Source organism: Hydra vulgaris, chromosome 01, assembly GCF_038396675.1.
Source record: "Hydra vulgaris chromosome 01, alternate assembly HydraT2T_AEP".
Lineage (NCBI taxonomy): Eukaryota > Metazoa > Cnidaria > Hydrozoa > Anthoathecata > Hydridae > Hydra > Hydra vulgaris.
The window spans coordinates 25,571,316-25,589,619 of NC_088920.1; the positions used below are offsets into that span (position 1 = coordinate 25,571,316).

The window sequence follows — 18,304 nt, forward strand, 5'->3', positions numbered from 1 at the left end:
TTTTAATAAAAACAAATATTATTTTCAAAATCAGCATATTATTTTGCTTCTTTTAAGTATCAAGTTGATATAGTTTAGAAAAAAAAAATTTAAACAATATTAGGACCCATCAAAAATTTAGAATCCAAAGAGGAACCTCAAGAACTCATCTAAACTAAAAAAAAAAAGAGTAAGGTTCTTTTTTCACCAAAAGATATTGATTTGCTGCTCAGGCAAATCAAAGTTCAAAAATTTTCAAAATCGCACCACCCTATTGTTTACTAATATCAAAAACAAAGATTGGGTATAAATCTCTATAGTCAGAAGGACTTATATTGCTTTTTGCGATCAATTCGTTCATTCCATAATATCTTTCTTTAAACATAGATACTTCTCTATAAATTCTTGAAATTTGCTGATTTGGCAATGACAAATTATCATCTTCAGCAGGATATCTGAGATTATTATTAAGCATAATGAACATATTTTTCAAGTCACAATGATCAAATATTGAAGCATTGACAGTTTGGTCACCGTTAGCTCTATTTGTTTGAAATCCGACAATAACGTATCTCGGATTTTCAGGAGATGTCTGTGAGGGCAATTCCCAATTAAATGAAGTAGCTTGTTGAACAGTTGTAGTATTACATTGACCCTTTCTAAAACTTACTGGAATGGTCACTTTATTTTTAATTTCATCAATAAGTCTTTTTTTTTCTTCACCTGATGGTATCAAATTTGGCATAAGAAGTTGTATTTTATTAAGAATAACTTTTTCTGCAGCTACACCAGCAAGCCTAAAAATTGCATTGTCATCACTTTGTCTTACAAGAGTTATTGTATGTTTAAGACCATAAATAACTTTGTCGTAATCATCACAGAATCCAAAAATGTGTCTTAAAGCTATGCAAAATGAAAATGTCCCTTTTTTTAGTTGGTTTCTGAATTAGGTATGCTTGTCTTGTTGCAAACCCTGTGTTATCAGCAAGTACTGCTGTTGATGTACTATCTTTATACCACAATCGATTTAATCCTTGTGCTAATTGAAAGTCATTTGCATAATTAAGCATTCCTAACATTGTAGTTGCTTGACCTATATTATTAACAGCTTCTATCTCTTTGTTTGATAATTGGTATGTTATTCGATTAAATAAATGCATAATGCCATTATTTGTAAGAGCAACTGCATCTGCATTAGCATAAGCTGTTCCATCAGCTTTAACAAATTGCCCTTCAAATAAGAGATACGCTTTAGATGGAAGTGTTAACAAATCTTGTTCATTAATGTTGATTTTTATTTCTCCAGGACTATTTAGATTTGTGCCATTAGTAGGTTCATATATATGTTCTTCATATCTTTCAATTCCATTATCTATCTCCATCGGTTCTGTAAAATTAAATACTTCAGAAGTTGTCATTTTATTTTTTTATATACAATATAAAAAAATTTTTTTTTGATTGACAATTCTTAAAAACGATATAAAAAAATTTACGAAAGCTAAATTTAAGCAAGTCGAAGGCCGCGACCCATTTTAACTAGATCTTCTATTCTTACAGCATTTTTATTTGATACTTTGCATGGGCGACCTTTGCATGGAGCTTTTTTTACTGATCTTATTGCAGACCCAATCATCACTTTATTTATATTTGTTATTACCTCTTCTTCATTATTTTTTCCATGCAAAGTAGGTCTTTTAGATACTCCAAAACTTGAAATTAATTCATCAATTTTATTATTAACAGGTTGTGACGCTATTTTTGATGACGCTTTATCAATTAATTGTTTTCCTTTTTCAACTGTAGCATTTTTAGCAGCTTCTATCGCTGACTTTGAAAGTTCTTTTCCTGCTGATTTAGCAGCAGTTATTGCATTTTTTCCGTAGCAGCCATCTTCTTCAACATAGCTGATGACACTCTTGTTACATTTGACGCTTTTATTCGTTTAAATAAATCTCTTATAGTTTCGAATATACCACTTTCTCCAACAACATGTTTCTTTATATATCTCCTATTATTAACAGTTAGCATTTTTTTATGTACTATATATTTTTTTATATAATTATAAAAGATTTTGTATTACTTTATACTGTGAACTATTTATTTCACCTTGTCTTAATATTTCATCACACCTTCATTTCTTGCTCCAGTGTTACCTGCTTTCCATGCAGCTATACACAAATAAAGCCGATCAACTAATGCATCAGGGTCACTAGGAAAAATTATAGTTTGTACTCTACCTCCAATTCCTTTTCCTCTTGATTCACGCTTCCTATTTTCTTTTATGTCCTTCCAAATAGGTGATATTGTTTCTCTGTATTTTACACTACGAGAAGACTTTGGTTTGTATGGGTTTTCAGAAGTAATTGCATCTGTTTGTATTATTACATCTCGATAATTGTGAAGATCATCTATATTATATATTTCTTTGTTAGGATTAGACTTTGTTAGTAATTCCCAAAGACCAGGAGTACCTATGTATTTTATTCCATTTATATCTATATCATCATTATTAATTAATATTGGAACTTTTCCTATAAAAAATTTACCCTCTTTAGAATGTATTCCAAATGTAGTGTCTGTAGACTTTTTACTATAAGTATACATCCTAAGATAGTCTGTTGCAATTTTTCCCAACTTTAAAAATTCATCAGAAGGCATTATTTCTTTAGATCCATAAGTAAGTATTTCAGGATATGCATTTGAAAACGTAAGAGCAAATTGATTAGTTTGATCTTGCAACTTAGATATATCCTCCTTTATTTGACTATCAATTAATGGCTTGTACAATTTTGACAAGTCTATCGGCAAATTAGAATCTCCAATCTTTTCACTAAGATCATTCTGCTGTATTCTTTTTTTACTCTCTGATAATTCTTTTACAATTTGATATCTCTTTTCAGTGTCTGTAATTTTTAAAAATAACATTTTGTTTTTATATAAAAAAGATTAAAAACACAACATAAAAGTTTATGTTGTGTTTTAGGATTTACGTTTTACGTTACGTTTTACGTTTTAGCAAACTATTTAAATAATCAATATTAAACGTTCCACAATTATTTTTAATCTCAAAGTCTTTATAAATGATATCATTTGTTTCTAATAATCTTAATATAAGTGCCATTGATAAAATACTTTTTATTAGTTTTTTTTCTTTGAAATCACACTCTAATTGAAGTACATATTTATCTATAATTCTTAATTTATCCTGTTTTTAACATTATTCCATTGTTTAAGTGATTCTTTAATGTCTCTTTCTACACAATAAAAATCACTATCTTCATTCCAGATAAGTTTATAAAGTTTATTTCTCTCATCATCACCATAAGTTGATGGTATCTGAAAGTTTCCACAATCAGTGATAAATATAGAGTGACTTCCTGAATCAACAATAAAACCTCCTTTTCCAAATCCAAGAAGTTCCAAATATTTTTTTTTATTCAAATCTCTTTCACGTTTACTACATTCTAAAAAGAACGGATATAAATGTTGCATGTCTTATTATTTGTCAATAAAATATTAAGTGACTATTTTTTTATTGAACCTACTATGAATTACTTTAATAGCTTCTTCTCTCCCTTGGTCGATTGGTGACAACTTTGTTTGTTCATCAATTTCATTTTTAACTTTTATTCTAATTTGCTCCATCATTGTCTGAAAATTTTCAAGTTCACCAAGTATTAACTCAAATTCCTTATCATCTATATGCCCATCTACTAAAGCTTTAGAAATAAAATTGCTTATTGTATTTAGTTTTGAATCAGCAAGCACTTTAATCTTTTCATGCTTTTCTGCTTTTAAATTCATTTTTTTATTAATTTGTCCTCCTATTATTGATAACACACCTGCTCCTAATGCTGCACCTTCACATGCAATAACTACTGGTGCTGCAATGATTGTTGATAAAAAACCAATTCCAATAGTTCAAAGTGCCATAGTGCTTGCTAGTAATGCATTATCAATTGCAGAAATTATTTTTACAGCTCTATGATATTTTTTACTTAGCGTTATTCTCTTTTCTTTCTCACGCTCTATTTCTTTTTGAATCTCGCCAATTTTTTGTAACCGATACGATTTTTCTTCAGGTGAATTAGGAAGAACAGGGTAAATATTGTTATTCTCAGTAGGTATAGCTGAATAAATGTTATTGTATATTTTATTATTGTATTCCATTTTTAATAAAAAAATCAAAAAATTAACACAATGGATTAACAGAACAAAAAAAATCTCCTTTTTTAATTATTACATCATCAACCGAATTATTATTAATAATTACTACAATGTCATCAACAGACTCTGCTATTATACAATCTTGTAAACTTAACATTTTTAATCTAAGTTCATGTTTTAATGAAACTAAAGCAACACCTTTATTAACTACTACACCAAACTTTAAAAGAATATATTGATGTGATAGAGATTTTATTGTAATGTCGTGTTGTGCAAATACATCATATCTTCCATTTATTAATATTGCAGGATGCTGTAAATTTTTATGTGGTTTAAAAACTATAGGAAATGGTTCCGGTTGTTTATATTTGTTTATAAATTTATGCACTGGCATGCTATTTGACATTTTATTATATATAAATTTTATTATATATAATTTGAAAATCAAAGAATCATATTTAAAAATGGAATATTGGCAAATGGAGAATTTGGTCCTAATAATAAACCTGATCCTGTTGATGTATAACCATTTCCAGCACGTAAGTACAATCCATCACCTACAGAACTTCCTTTACTCCATGGTCTCAAATATAAACCAGTTCCTGCACATGTTAATTTAACTCCTTGTCCATTCTTTTTCATGTACACAATACCATTTCCAGCAATTTTATTAATCATAGTTGATCCAGCTGCTAAACCTACTCCTGAAAGCAGTCCTGTTGCAAGTGGTGGTATAACTCTTGATGCTTAAGTACCAAGAAAGAGTAAAAGTGCACTAATAAATCCACCCTCTATTTTAGAATTGTGCAACAGTTAAGTTTTACTTAAAATAATCGATACACCAGTACCTTTTTCACATGCTTTTCTAATTCTATTAAATTGTGTTGTTGTTACAGCTAATACATGCTCACCATTTAAATCTGAATGTGATAACTTAATACTAGCTTCAATACCACATTCAATTGCATTTTTAATTTTTTCTATTTGGTTTTGTGAAAGATTTACTTTAATATTAGTATATTTACTCATTTTGTTTTTATATGCATTATAAAAAAAATAGATTTTTTTTTTCTCTTATATGAAATCTAATAGCTAATTTTTCTCCTCGTAAATTTATCAGATTTCCATCTTGATCATCCAATTTAGTCTCCATCTTTGAAATTGTTTTTAGTGTTATTGGTAAGTAAATTAAGTTTAATGGCTCTTGAAAAATTTTCTTGAAAAATTGAAAATGAATATATAACGTTTTCTGTTGTTTTATTTACATAGGATGATGGTATTATATCATTTGTTACACTTATACTATTAATACTTAAAATGTTTACTATATTATCTGATTCATGAGATCCAGTTGAATATACTTGACTGTTAAAACCAAGAATAGATCTAATTGAATTTATAGGTGTAAGATCAACTTTATAACCAGCTTCAATATTTAAAGTTGTTTTCAATGTATTATTATCTGCTGAAAATATAATACTAGTTTCAATTCCATTAATAGTTTTACTATTTTCAATAATTTTTCCACAATATACTTATTTATATCATCAATCTCATCACTACCTTCTAGAATGTTTATATCTATCCAAGTTGCTCCGTTATCTGAACTATATCTAAAATTGTTATTTGAAGAATCAACATTTGGAAAACTGTTAAATGTATCAAGACCAACTAATGCCATTTAATAATCTTTATCTTCACTTAGTTGTATAATAGGAGCAAACTTCTCTTTTATATGACTACTTTTATCATTCAATATTATATACATTTTTTATATACGAAAAAATTATTTTAAACTTTAGATGGAAAATAAAAATTATCTAATCTACTTCTATATTTTCCATTATCTATTTTAGAAGATAAATCTATAACAACAAATTCATGAGGTTCTGACCAAGCATGCTTACAAAATCTTTTAAACTCATCTTCGTTCATATCACTACAAACATGATCTCTATAGATATGACCTAAATTCTTTGAATCTTGAGGAAATAAGCAAACAAAATTGGCATTTTCTCTAATAGTTTGTCAAGGTAACATAAAATAATTTTGTGCAAGATAGAAACAATCTACATTACTATGTCTTCCTCTTGTATAACATTTTTCACACTTATTTTGTTTTGTTAATTGCAAATCATCAAATATCATCAAATTATTCTTGTTAATATCAAGATCCTCAGGATTTGGTACATCTTCATCTATTTCAAAAAACTTACACTCCATATCTGCTTTATCTTTCAAATTTTTTGAAACTTCTTTAATTACAAAATCTGGATTTTCATTTGATTTTTTTATATCGTCTTTAAACCTAAATAGTTCAAGAATAACTTCTTTTGGTAATTTTTGTTCAAAAGATTGCTTTAATATTTTGTATTCTGGTTGAAAAAAAGATTTTACAAAAACTTGTAAATTATTATAGTCTAACCAACCAGGTCTCAAAAGTAAATTCAATAATAAAGTAGTTTTTCCACAACCCGACTTTCCAACAATAATTCCTCTTATACTCTTAGGAAACAACTAATTATTATTTCTCTTATTGCTATTCGCATTCTATGACAAATTTATATTATCCATTTTTTATATATCAAGATTTTTTATATAAAAAAAAATTTTTTTATATATAAAATGTACTGCGTTAAATGTAGAAAAAAAAACAAATACACTAAACTTGCAAAATGTTGTGAGTAAAAACAATAGAAATATGCAACTTGGAAATTGCGCTTGATTATGGAAATTTGTGGAAGGTTAAAAACTCAATTTGTGTCAGCTTTGCACGGAGGTGATTTAGTTAGTTCAATTAATTTAATAACTAAAAAAACAAAATTACCATGGGCAAAGTTCCCTGGTGAAATGCATTTACCTGGAATGAACTTTGCAGGTCCTGGTACTAATTTAGATGAACGATTAACTTCTACTGACGCATATAAAGAATGGAGTAAACCTATAAATAGAGTTGATAATGCAGCTTACCATCACGATCTTGCTTATAAATACTTCAATGACACAGCAAAAAGAAATTTAGCTGTTGATTTATACTCAACTGAAAATGAAGAAAAAAGTTGTGTAGTTGAACGATGGAATAGAACAATGAAAGATAAAATGTTTAAGTACTTTTCAGCTAATTCTACTGGAAAATATATTGACGTCTTAGATGAAATAGTAAATAAATACAACAACACAAAGCATACTTCAATTAAAATGACACCAGTTGAAGCTAGCGATAAAAATAATAAAAATATTGTTTGGTTCAATCTAAATAGAAATGTACGATCAAAGTCTGTAAGACCAAAATTTTCAATTGGTGATAGAGTTAGGATAACTAAAAAGAAAGTAACGTTTGAAAAAGGATACACGCCGAGATGGACTGAAGAAGTTTTTACAGTGTCATAAGTTCAGTTCACAGATCCACCAAGTTATAAATTAACTGACTGTAATAGTGAAGAAATACAAGGTACTTTTTATGAACAAGAAATGCAAAAAACGGATCAAAGCATATTTAGGATTGAAAAAGTTATTCGCAAACTTAAAAACAAATCATTAGTAAAGTGGTATGGGTATCCTGATTCGTTCAACTCATGGGTTGATAATAAAGAATTGATAAGTCTGATGTAATAGAAATGCTTTCTTTATTTAAAGGAGTAATTTACTATTATGCGTAGCTAAGTTCGAAGAACTACTTCTTATGGGTCTAAAAGACCTAATGCAAAGTAGATTTCATTTACGCTTAAGTTAGATTTCAGCTATGAAATTGATGTAACCATAATATATTAATATATTATAGTTGAGATAGTTGAAATATGATATGAGAATATGGATAGGGATATGGTTGAAAAAAATGAGCCAGAACCCGCTTTTTATACTACTATCATAACAACACAAAGTTCATACACGCAGGTAAAGTTAAAAAGTTAAACTAAACACAACCTATTTGCAAATATATAAGTTTCAATAAACAAGATATGTTAATGAAAAAATGTAAAGAATAATTAATACAAAATATTTCTTCATCCGTAAAAAACTAATGTTGCTATTAAAAAATTAACCAACGATGTCTTCTTTATGTAAAAGAAATCTTATTGAGCCGAAGTATTTCTTGTCGGTTAAGTTTAAATATTTTTTTTATTCTTATTTTAATTTATAGGTAAATATATAATAAGGTTTTATTAACAAATTTAAAAATTAAAAGAAGTTTTAGTTCTTTTTTAAGAAAAACAAACAAAAACAAAATATAATGAAGAACTTTATTGTTTATTAAAATAATATTATAATAAAAAGAATTTGATAGAACATTAATTACAAAAAATAATTCTACGAAAAAAAATTAAAAAAAATAAATGCGTAATCTTTGACGATGCCGAGTTCAACGGTTTGCACTTACCGAAAATAAACTTTAAAAGGCTTATTGCGTGCATGTGTCACCGGCTGATCCCCACAAAGGATAAAGATGAGGGGTGTACGCGGATTAGAATTGACACAGGTTAATTTTTAAAAGAAAACTTGTTTAAAAAATTAAAAGATTATTATTAAACTGGCTGTACAATAAAACAATAAATAATTTTTAATTGTACGTTTCGCTTTAAACTGTTTTGTTAAACGTTTTTTTTATTGTAGTTTAAAATTATTTATTGTTTATAAATCAATTATATGATATCACGAAGTTGTTGTTAAAAACAACGACACTTAAAACATATGGCACCTGATTTCCTTGTTTGTCAGTAAACACCATATTTTCACGAATAAAAAAAGTGGTACACTTTTGCAATTCTATCTTCCTTATACATAATATTACAATAATAACAAAGCTTGTTATTTACAAAGTGTATGAGTTTAATACTTAAACTATTTTTAGTATAAACGAACAACGAACATGTTGCTCAATTTACTAGAGTTTTGTTATTGTTCAACTTACTAGCGTAGTATTTTCAGTCACGGTTGCGATAAAATTAAGTAAACTTATACCAATCGGGTATGCACAACAAAGAAGTTGACAAACAAACTGAAAGAAATACGAGGAAAAACATTTTAGCACAAATATAGAATTTATTTAAAACAATTTACGATATAAATTTCGCTATTTATACATAAAGGGTTGCAGATTCATACAGTTGTCAAACAATTTTTTGTCAAGTAAAACATGACATAGTTGAATGGGTTGTAGCATTTATGCAAAGTTTAATTAAAAATAAGTTTAAATTTTGAAGAAAAAATTGTTTATGAAAAGATTCAGACCGCAATTTCTTTTTGGAAAGGAAAGATTTTTTATCTTTATTTATATTTATGTAATTTGATTAATTAATTAATGCACAATTAATTTCCAACATAAAGATTATTAACAAAATACGTAAAAAAAACTGTGAAAATATAGACTTCAGAATAAAATATTAATTACGAGGCAAATAACCTAGTTAGAAAATGGTAGCTAAATTACTAAAGACGTGTTTAAAACATCTAAAACTTAAGAAAAACATATTACTACGTATTTCTTACGTCTTAAATGCGTCTTTTATCCAAAGGTAGCGACAATCTATAGCCAGCTATTTGCTGGCTAGTCGCAAGCTCATTTCCCACCGGGTAAATCTGAGTAAGAATCTTGTTATCAGTAACCTTAACAATAACTGTAATTATGTTGGATTTGAATATTTGAGCTGTATTGGCTTCTCCAAGTTTAAAACTGAGGCTTATGAAATGGTTCCACTGATCACCATCGAACCTTGAAAGGAAATAAAGAATCTTTTTAAAAATTAAATTTTGATTTAAAAAAAATTTTTCTAAATCTACCTGTAGATCGAGTATTATGTTAGTTCAACATTAACGAAACTTTTAAAAAAAGTGAAAAAGTAATGACCTTTGCAGAAGTCCTCACATAATATTTAGTTCATCAAAATTGTTAATAATAACATATTGTTTTCTTTCAGCGAGGTAACATTTTATCCAAACGTAAGTTTCAAGTATTACTCAGTAGCGTTTTGTTTTTTCTAAAAGATTGAGGTGATCATAAACCGCTTTTGATAAATTAATAAAAAAATCAAGAGTGAAGTTATTATTATCAAAACAATTAGTTAATTAAGTTAACAATTTTAGTAATTGCATGCTTAGTTCAATTGTTTTCTTAAGGACTAAATTGTTTTGTGTAAAAAACAGTTTCGTGTTGTAAATTGGTTATAGGTTATATAATTTAGGTTTTATAAATTACGCGTTCATGAATTTTCGAGAATACAGAAAGTACTGATAAAGAACTGTAGTTAACAATATCTTATTGATCGTTCATTCAAAAATTGGGTATACCTTTGCAACGTTTAGTGCTTTAAAGATAGTATCCTTATTTTATTGTAAGTTTTATTATGAGACAGAGATCGACAAATGTCATTTTTGTTTAAAATAACTAAATTACAAGAAACGTCATCAAAACTAGGTGATTGTTTTATTGATGTATTATTATTTATTTAATTTAATATTATTATTTAATAATTATTTATTATTTATTTATTCATGTGACCTACTTCAACAATCTTTGTAAGATAAAAATCTTTTTTTGTGATTTTTTTGTTGTTTTTTTTTAAAAAAAAACAACAAAAAAAAATGTTTTATTCTGTGTATGGTAATGTTGCTATCGTGCAGTATAGCATGATTCAAAACTTAAGATATATTCGAAATGAACTTGACGTGGTCATGATCTTTTTTAGCAAGATTTGGACCAGTTTTTTTAAAACATTCAACACTTTGGAAATTTGTATAGGAAAATAAATTTCAAAATTTTTAATGTTTATTCATCGAGGTAGACATTAGCCATTGTGTTAATTGTATCTTTAATTATATCGTTAATGGTATCGTTAATTGTATCGTTAGTTATATCTTTAATCATAACGTTAATTATATTTTTAATAAGGGATCACGATTTATTCACCGTCAAACTTGTTCCCTTTTTTAGGTTTCTTCAGATTTTTGCAAAATTATTATTTTTTATCTTTTTTCATTATCTGCAAGTCTGGTTTTTTATAAATTCTTTAAAATTTTGTTTATTTTTTGAAGATTTTATATGTTTTTTATCCATACGTGAATTGAGTCATGTTTTTATTTTAGTTATGGTTAATTCTTATAAACATGCTTTGTCGTAAATATCATGAAAATATATTTAAGAAAACATCAAAGACTTTATTTGAATGGCCATACTTTTGAAAATCTGACTCCATATCTCTAAAATATAATTATTTGTTTAATTATTATTACAATAAATATTTTAGAAAAACTTCTGTATAAATTTTGAATAGTTTGTGAATAGTTTTTTAGACGTATAACATTAGGTCGTTAGAGCTTCTATGCTAGATGTTCTTCAGATTTTGCTTTAAAGACATATTTTAACGTGTATTTGGAAGTGATGACTAATATCAGCGTTAAAAAACCAGTCTCAGTGAGCAAAACAGGAGCGGATGCATCTATTTTGGTGTTTGAGATAGCGGATTTCTAGACATGGGGCATAGTCCAAATTTTTATATGTTTATCTTTATGTTAAATAAGGATGCTTTTCAAAAATTTGAAATGATTGGAGCCTGGTAGTCTAGTTTATTTTAATGAGGTTTTAAGCTTTTGATAATGTTTACATACACTTTGATGTATTTTAGAAAAGTATGTTTTATGTTAATATTATGTCCTGTATTAAGTGTTGTGTGAACTTTTCTGCTTTGAAACATATACAGTTAGTCATGTGTTAAATTGCAGATTGGTTAGATGAACCATGAAGTTGCTATTTCTCAATGCTGAAGTAGTAGTAGTATTAGTACTACTACTACTACTACTACTACTACTACTACTACTACTACTACTACTACTACTACTACTACTACTACTACTACTACTACTACTACTACTACTACTACTACTACTACTACTACTACTACTACTACTACTACTACTACTACTACTACTACTACTACTACTACTACTACTACTACTACTACTACTACTACTACTACATTTACTGGTGTATCCTTTTTAAAATATTTATTTTAAGGTTAAATATAACAAACATAAAGCTGTTAAAAGTTTTAAAAATATGACTTCAAATATTTTTAACTTCTTGGAGTGTTTTGCCTAATTGAAAAAGATCTATGTTTAACTACTTCAAGTGAATGAAGCAACCATTCATCTACAGAAGATAGTTTGATATCATCCTCACTTAATCCATTAAAAGGATCATCTAATATATCGTGTACTCCTTGTAAAGCAGAGAAAAAAAAGGTTAATAATACTGAAAACACATATGGCGCCCATTTGCTTTTATTCATAACACCTACATGATGAAAGTAAGGAGATAAAATCATTGGAAGAAAAAAAATGAGAACTTTGTTAAACGAACGAATTGAACGCGGTGAACGGTATTCGCGAATAATTCGTAAACGCTCGAACGAAGTAAATATTGACAACAATGCCAAGTAAACTCTAGCCACAAGAGGAGAATTTAACTGAAGTTTGCTTTTTCTAACGCATTCAACTAACTGGTTGGCATCGCTAAAGTCTTCATAAATTGCTTCTAATATAACGCTGCGCCGACAAAGTTTTTTAGTTAAAAGATATTCTCTCATGTTAAAGAGCATACTTTGCAATTTTTGATGAACATGATGAAACCATTTCATGTCTAAGTTTGAATCGACTCTCCAATCTCGCAAGCTAATAAACCAAGACATACCTGCAGATTTAAAGTTTGCAATATCATCTAAAACTTTTTCTCTTCTTTGAAAATCAGCATTGATTGAAAATGCCAATGGAAACACAATTGGAGTTACAAACAAGTTAACATCGACGTCAACAGATAAATCAAAAAGGTTTGATAAATACACCGAAACTATAGCAATAATAATCTGGATAATTACCATAAAGTTGAAATTTTTAGCAAAACTAATTAGTGTTTCTAAAGTGAAAGTGTACTGCAGCACTCCTTTATAATAAAAACTGCGGTTACTTAAGAGTTTGAGTTTTCTCTTTTGTGACCATTGTGTAATAATTTTTCTTTCTTCTTGTTGTGGAATATCCCAAAAAAGAGTTCCGCCTAAAGCTTTTTTTCTATCGCTTTTTATTTTTTTATGCTCGCTAAAAGACTTTTTTCTAACTTTAGTCATTGTCTTATCTTCTTCTCATTCATCTTTTTTTTTCTGTATGTTTCTAAATGTATAAGTTTGTTTTAAAACATTTTATCAATTTAGTATTAGATAAAATGTGAATCTTTTAGCAAACCTTATTTCTATAATTGATTATGATGTAATAGCTTAATTGGTTATTTTAAGAATATACATATGAAATAGGCTACTCCAACTAAACCCTTAATCAATTTAAATACTTTTCACTGCACCATCCCTTACCCCTTTAATTTTTTCCGTTTATGATTCACTTTTTACCGAATAATTTGGTTATATATGCTGAGTTGCATATCTGACTTAATTATATTACATTGTTAATTATAATATAATTTAGTCATTGTGTAAATAAATAAATAAATAAATAAATATATATATATATATATATATATATATATATATATATATATATATATATATATATATATATATATAAATTAGTATAAACACTTATTTAATTTTTTCTTTCTTCTACACAGTGTTTCTCTATCAGTAGGTTCCAGGAAAGTTTGGGAATTGTTATAATTAATCATGTAATAGCTGTAGTATTTTGCAACCAGGAAGTTGCATTAACTACATTAGATAATTAAAAATTCATGAAAAGAATTCTTTAGAGTTTGGATAAATTTGGACTGGTCATTTATTTTTATAGTTTTTTAAAAGAAACTTATATTCATGTCTGCATTTAGAAATTAATTCTGATTTTTTATTTACTAAATTTTCTTGGTCCAAATGAGTAATAATTTCAAATTTTTCTTGTAAACATAGTATACAATTTTTGGAAATGTTATTATAGGCAGGCGCAGTTTTTAGGATAGACCAGTTTAATTTAAAATTAATACTTTTTTTTTTTAGTTGCCAAATATATTTAGACAGCATAGTCTTTTTTGAATATTTTTTATGTTTAAAAGATTGTTTGTTGTTGGCATAGCGTTTTTTCCATTTGCCCTTGGTTAAGCTAATATATTGTTTATCAGGGTTGTTTTGCGAGGAAACGATGCATTTTTAAATAATATTTTTTGATAAGCATTTGCCATTTATAGGGCAATCAAGTTTTTGCTTGCAGTTACAATTTTCAGTATTTTTTCCGTTGAAAAATTCATTTTTATTAATCAATGCAAAATTATGGCCTTTTATAACTGTTAAAAATTTTGTTTAATATGTTTGTTAACTAATTTTAAAAACGCTTTTCCAATGATTGTTGAAACATTTTGCTGTACGGAGGGTTAAATTTTTTAATGTTTAGACATACTTCATGATGAACCTACTGATGTAGAAACACTGTGCAGAAGAAAGAAAAAATTAGATAAGTGATTATATTATATTTATTATTGCTCTGTTCTATAAGAACATTGAGCACTCTGTTTGTAGAATACACTAACATAATTTATATATATATATATATATATATATATATATATATATATATATATATATATATATATATATATATATATATATATATATATATATATATATATATATATATATATATATACACCCATGTTTACACAGTGCCGTGGCTAGTGTAAAGTCAACCTCCCCCTCCCTCCCCCAAAAATAAAACTGTCTATTAAGTCCAAATATCAAAAAAAAATTCTATTAGGTATTACAAAAAAAATGCTCTTTAAATTTGCAAAAAAACCTCCTAGATAGCCCCAAATTATGAAATTGAGGAGGGACCCTCGTTCCTTCTCAAGTCTCGTTATTGTAGAATTAGGCGTAGGAGGAAGGATGGGGGATTGTAGTACACGTACAGCTCTATAAACATTGAAAATATTTTTAAATTTCATATAAAATAAAAATAAAAATTACTACGGATGTAGTAAATAAAAATAACAAAAAAATATTTTTAAAAATGTCAATAGAAACACATTATCTTAAAATAAAGACTTCAAGAAGAGCTGGAAATAATTTTTGCAAAGATTACAAGCGTAAATATCAAAATTATAACTGAAATTTGTTTTAACCACCAATAGAATAAAATATACAATATTGTTAAAGATTAAGAAGGCTTTTTAAACAGAAAAGTTTAAATCCAAGTTTAAAACTCAAAGTAGAGATGATGAAGAAAAATGTGTCAGAAATAAACAAACGAACAGAAAATGAAATAAAAATCACAATAAACAAAAACGCTTTGAAATTGTCACCGATATATACCATCTAAAGTATAAATTAGAAGTTGGTTGACCTCAAAAATCGATTTTTAATCTGAGAATCAAAGGTGAAAACTAGTTGCATGGTAAAATTTGAAACGATTGAAAGGATAGTGAAATAAACATTTTCAAAGAAACTAAAAATTAAAATCAAAATAATTATTGAACGTGCACGTAGATCAGGCTCGAAAAAAGAGGAACATTACAAATAAAATTATTATTTTATAACGTTAAAATAAATTTTTTTCAACTGTCAAAATCTACAAGAAGCGGGTATTTTTATTAATGAAGACTTTGCAAAAGAATCAAAGGAAATGTATTAAATTTGCGGAGCCATCAAATGAAGTATTGATGAAGTATCTATTTTTATCAGTTTAATATCTGTTGCGTCGCCACAGTTCGGCTCATGACCTCATTGGCAATAGGTCATAGGATCCTAGGTTTACCTTGCCTGACCACGGTTTTCTTTGACTTTACACTACTGCTGAGCAAAGCCCAAACAAAAACGACTTAATCTTTGAATTAGGAGCGGTTCTTTTAATAAATCATCCGACAAAAGAAGCAATTAATACAGCTACTCTTATTAATAATATTATTACATCAGATGTTCTTAATAACGATATACAAAAAGGTTTTTTGAAAACGGGTATTTTTAACCCGGGAGGCTGAATAAGTGTTTTTTGAACTTCATAAGAGCAAACTGGTATAAGTGCTATACAGTTGCAAAAACTTACATAATTGCTAACTGGGAGTAAGTGCAAACTAGCAGGGTCTTTGAGAGCGCCAAAGTCGCCTGGGTCAAAAATATAGTACGGCGCCATTATTTCAAACCAAGAGGTTAAAACACTTTAGGTTTTTCGAATCCATCAATTATCAATTTTTGATACAGCACATTTTATTTTTTTGTAACGACCAATTCTCTGTATAAACTAATCAAAACTGACATTCAAATTAAAATATTAGTTTTAAAACCAATAAACAAAAAGTCGATCAACAAAATCTTCGAGAAAGGTTAATTCGGGTTTAAAAATAAATTTTTTGAGCTTTCCTGGCAGCCTAATTATCGATATCATCAACGTAGCTCACCTTTTCAACCAAGTGTTCTTCAATCAAAACAACTAAGAGGTCAGTAACGCAATCTTGGCTCAAGGTCGAACGGAGAGAATTTTTTACCATCTTCAGTTTACTTTACGATTGTTCTTCAGTTTACTAAACTTTTTTATCTTCTACTGCCACTTTACTGGTGTGCAGAATTAGCAGAAAGAACCTTACTTAAGAATCTTTAAGTTTAGAAAGACTAGTATAACAAATTTAAAGTTATGTTTTTACTTTTTTTTTTTTTGTGGCAAATGCAGTAATCAAAAAAAAAAAAAAAAAAGGAAATGGCAAATACGGCATAAAAATAAAAAATACCTGAGCTTCCTTCATTGTTTGAACAAAAACTTTTTAAAAATAAATTATAGAATCTCTTCTAAATTATTACTTTTGCGATTATGAAAGTCATTTTTTGTATCAATATTTAAACATTATATTCAAAAAAATGACTCAACAGGAAATAACTAAATTTGTTCAATATTTTAGTATTATATTTAACTAAATATTATATATTATTATCCTAATGTATTGTAAACTTCAAAAAATTGTTTTTTTAAAAAATATGATACTTGTCCATTTAATAAATATTTTTTTACAAAAGTTATTTTAGGAGTATATATGAAGTGTTTAAAATATAGTTCGAATAAGTTCGTATTATATAACAAGTTATTATAATAAAAATATAAATCAAATCATATAATGAAACAAAGTGTGGAGTTTATATATATATATATATATATATATATATGCACTTATTTATATATATATATATATATATATATATATATATATATATATATATATATATATATATATATATATATATATATATATATATATATATATATTATATATATTATATATATATACAATTTATATATATGTATACCCTGTTAATATGAAAATAAAATAAAAAAATTACAATGAAACTTTTACTTTACACAAATAATGTATATGAAACAGACTGGGGCTCAAAGATGATACGGATGACTGGTGTCACCACAATCTTTTTATGGAGCCCCTTTTGGGATTATCCATAAAGTATGTACGCTCGGAGAGGAAGAGGTTGTCTGCAAACGGCGTATATGAGATGGGGGGGGGCGGGCAGTAGGTCAATATAATAATATGAAAACACTAAATTAAAAAAATATTACAAAATGTTGGGTTGGTAGGTTAAAAGCGTAAATACTTTTAGGGAGGTGGAGGGTACTCAAAAAAGCGTATGACAAAATGCGGGGGAGGGTAGGAAGGGGTGGGCGAAAAAAAGCGTTCGCACTTTACGGACGACCCCTTACATTTAAAGCCCTCAAATTACATTTAAAGCCCTCATGGCTTTAGTAAATTTACAATAAAATATTTTTTCTGAAAAAATACAACGTGAAGAATAAAAACTCATACAAAACTACGTATTCAAATAAACATATACACATAAACACATACACACATACACATACATAAGAAAAATTAAAAAAGAAAGAACTTTTCAATTTTTTTAGGATATCAAATTTTTTAAAGAAGATAGTGAATAAAATTTTTAAAGAAGATAGTGAATTGAATTTAAAAAAAAATAGTGTATTAAATTTTTAAAAAAGATAGTGTATTGAAATTTTAAAGAAGATAGAGAATTAAATTTTCAAAGAAGATAGTGTATAAATAAAAAAAAAAATATTGTATTACATTTTTTAAAGAAGATAGTGTTTTAAATTTTTAAAGAAGATAGTGTATAAATTTTTAAAGAAGATATTGTATTACATTTATTAAAGAAAATAGTGTTTTAAA

At 27.1% G+C, this 18,304-nt stretch overlaps 2 protein-coding genes across 2 annotated transcripts; both read right to left on the reverse strand.

Annotated features, from left to right (window-relative positions):
* Positions 1–250: 250 nt before the first annotated feature.
* Positions 251–1,397, reverse strand: LOC136074286 (uncharacterized). The gene is made up of 2 exons (XM_065786590.1): positions 952–1,397; positions 251–776 (listed from the first exon to the last, which is right to left on the reverse strand). The coding sequence occupies exons 1-2, from the start codon at positions 1,395–1,397 to the stop codon at positions 251–253; spliced, it is 972 nt and encodes a 323-aa protein (XP_065642662.1).
* Positions 1,398–12,077: 10,680 nt separating this feature from the next.
* LOC124810360 (uncharacterized) lies at positions 12,078–16,920 on the reverse strand. Its single transcript, XM_065787765.1, has 2 exons — positions 16,844–16,920; positions 12,078–13,302 (listed from the first exon to the last, which is right to left on the reverse strand). The coding sequence occupies exon 2, from the start codon at positions 13,257–13,259 to the stop codon at positions 12,213–12,215; it is 1,047 nt and encodes a 348-aa protein (XP_065643837.1). The 5' UTR covers positions 13,260–13,302; positions 16,844–16,920; the 3' UTR covers positions 12,078–12,212.
* Between the last annotated feature and the right edge of the window lie 1,384 nt (positions 16,921–18,304).